This window comes from Passer montanus, unplaced genomic scaffold, assembly GCF_014805655.1.
Source record: "Passer montanus isolate IOZ18808 unplaced genomic scaffold, ASM1480565v1 scaffold1799, whole genome shotgun sequence".
In the NCBI taxonomy this organism is placed as follows: domain Eukaryota; kingdom Metazoa; phylum Chordata; class Aves; order Passeriformes; family Passeridae; genus Passer; species Passer montanus.
Window position 1 is genome coordinate 1 of NW_024365370.1, and position 3221 is coordinate 3221.

General features: G+C 38.5%; 1 protein-coding gene across 1 annotated transcript; it reads right to left on the minus strand.

The window, feature by feature from the left end:
• Positions 1 to 1030: 1030 nt before the first annotated feature.
• On the minus strand, positions 1031 to 2306 carry LOC120500210 (nebulin-like). The gene is made up of 3 exons (XM_039704717.1): positions 2144 to 2306; positions 1503 to 1706; positions 1031 to 1156 (listed from the first exon to the last, which is right to left on the minus strand). The coding sequence occupies exons 1-3, from the start codon at positions 2282 to 2284 to the stop codon at positions 1031 to 1033; spliced, it is 471 nt and encodes a 156-aa protein (XP_039560651.1). The 5' UTR covers positions 2285 to 2306.
• Between the last annotated feature and the right edge of the window lie 915 nt (positions 2307 to 3221).

The following is a 3221-nucleotide window of genomic DNA, read 5'->3' on the forward strand; positions in this document are numbered from 1 at the left end:
GTGTACAAACGCTAAAAAAGAAATCAGGAAGAGATTGATAGGGCATTCCAAACCAGGTTAATATCCCAATAAACATGGAAAACACATTCATTAAAATGATAGGAACCTGGTCTAGGGGAAATATTCCCTTCCCATGGCAGGAGGTACCTTGTTTTACTAGAAATTACAGGGTTCTAACCCAACCCATTTTATGCCAATATAAAATGGATATACAGTTATTTGTTGATATGGTAAAAGTAACATCAACAAAAGGAGAATTTATCTGAGGGAGTTTAAAAACATTAAGGAAACTGCCACATTGCTTCGGAATAATGAACAATAATTAGTGCTCGATGCACACACAGGCCAAGGAAAATATTTAAATGTAAAATGGAGAATATTACACAAATTTGAATCTTCCTCACCTGATTTTAGAGTTTTGAGTGAAATAACAAGAGGTAACAGATTGAAAATGAATCATGCCTGAACTGCAGCATTGCTGGTGCTCAGTTCATTCCCAGTCCTGTCTCCAGGGCTGAGATCTCTGATGTGTCACCCAGAGGGATCAGGACTCACCTTGTTCATGGTGTCTGCGTTCTGGAAAAAAATTCACAATTCAGTTTCAAAAACAAAATAGCATTTCAGTTAAGCACACCTGGGTAATAAAACTATTCAAGTCCCTAAACAATATTGTTGATTTTCAGGCAACTTAAACATTTTCAGCCCAGCTCTACATTTACTAGAAAATAAAAAGCTGCAGATTTCAAAGACTGTGTAATTTTATTGTAGATGCTTGGAAAATAGAAATCATTTAGGGAAAGCTAAGCAAAACTAGTTATTTCCACACCTTGCTGTATAAATTATTTCTAATTTATGGAGGATAATATATTTCAATAGCCCAATTAGATATCCAGGAGTCAATTTCTGGAACAACTCTGATTTCAGCATGGGAACAGACCATTTGTGAAAATAACAACCTGACAATGTTTTAATATTAACTAAAAGTCAGGGATGACAAAAGCATACTTGTCAGAAGTACAATTTAATTGTCTCAGATTTCAGTTGCACTCACCTCACTGTAGTTCACTCGGTTCTGTTTGGCCAGCAGGATTTCTGGGGTGTCAGGCATGACATGAATCGTGGTCTTGTCTTTGTTCCACGCTTCAGTGTACAAACGCTAAAAAAGAAATCAGGAGGAGATGATTAGGGTAATCATACCTGGTTAATTGAAATATTTGGTAACCAAACCAGGTTAATATTTCAATAATCAGGGAAAACATAGACCATACCAGATAAAAATACAGGAAATGTAACAGGGATAATCAGTTAGGTAATTAGGAAAAGATAGTATTAACAAAAGGAGGATTGACTTGTGGAAATGTAACAACACTTAAAAAACACCACACTGATTAAGGAGAAGGAATAAACAAATCAGCATTGCTGGTGCTTAGTTCATTCCCATTCCTGTCTCCAGGGTTGAGGCAGAGACCTGTGATGTGTCACCCAGAGGGATCAGGACTCACCTTGTTCATGGTGTCTGCGTTCTGCTTGGCCAACACCATCTCCAGGGAATCCGTGACACTGGTGAACTTGATGGTGTCCGGACGCTGGCGGTAAATCTTATCACTCAGGATCTCCCCTGCTCTCTTGGCTTTCTCAACTTCCAAGGAACCAATTGGGACCCAGCCAATGCCCCGCAGCCATTCCAGGTCAGACTTGTAGCAGTTCTGTTACAAAAAATAGAAAAAAAAATCACCCACACGGGTTATTCTATCAATAATAATAACAATAGTAATAATGCAACTTACATGGTGAATATTTCGCCAATAAGTAATCTCACTATCAAATTAACAGTTAATTTAAATAAATACAAAGCACAAGATAAAATATACAAAAAACAAGTGCATTTCCACTACATTAAGGGTGAAACCATTATCCAACTTCCACAGAATGGTAAATGATAGATAGCAATTCTGGAGTTAGGGGATTTCACTGAAGCATCAATTAGTTAACACATCCTGTTGGAGAGCTCAGTTTCAATCAGCCACAAAATTTAAAAATAAACCTCAAAATGTTGGTTCTATCACATCAGAACAAGATGACCTGGTACAATTATGTACAATAAACTCATTCCTCAGCAAAAATCAAATGCCAGAGAACTCACATCACTCTGAAGGTCGTAGGCTTGCTTGGCGTGGATCACGTCGTTCTGGTCGGGCAGACAGATCCACTGGTGCAGGTAGTGCCGGTAGTCAACGTCACTGACCAACCCTTGGCACTTCTTGGCCAACACAATTCCCAGCATGTCCACGGGGCTGCTGAACCTTGTCTTGTTAGCAAATCCATAGAGAAGTGAGAACAAAGCCTGCTCACCTCACTGGCAATCTCCCTGGAGGCTTTGGCAGACTGAATGGGAATGGCATCAAAACGCAAATCATAGCCCTTCTTCTTTGACTCCTCCAAGGCCAGTTTGTACATTTTCTGTGAGAAAAAAATTCACAATTCAGTTTCAAAAAACAAAATTGAAATCATTTAGGGAAAGCTAAGCAAAACTAGTTATTTCCACACCTTGCTGTATAAATTATTTCTAATTTATGGAGGATAATATATTTCAATAGCCCAATTAGATATCCAGGAGTCAATTTCTGGAACAACTCTGATTTCAGCATGGGAACAGACCATTTGTGAAAATAACAACCTGACAATGTTTTAATATTAACTAAAAGTCAGGGATGACAAAAGCATACTTGTCAGAAGTACAATTTAATTGTCTCAGATTTCAGTTGCACTCACCTCACTGTAGTTCACTCGGTTCTGTTTGGCCAGCAGGATTTCTGGGGTGTCAGGCATGACATGAATCGTGGTCTTGTCTTTGTTCCACGCTTCAGTGTACAAACGCTAAAAAAGAAATCAGGAGGAGATTATTAGGGTAATCATACCTGGTTAATTGAAATATTTGGTAACCAAACCAGGTTAATATTTCAATAATCAGGGAAAACATAGACCATACCAGATAAAAATACAGGAAATGTAACAGGGATAATCAGTTAGGTAATTAGGAAAAGATAGTATTAACAAAAGGAGGATTGACTTGTGGAAATGTAACAACACTTAAAAAACACCACACTGATTAAGGAGAAGGAATAAACAAATCAGCATTGCTGGTGCTTAGTTCATTCCCATTCCTGTCTCCAGGGCTGAGGCAGAGACCTGTGATGTGTCACCCAGAGGGATCAGGACTC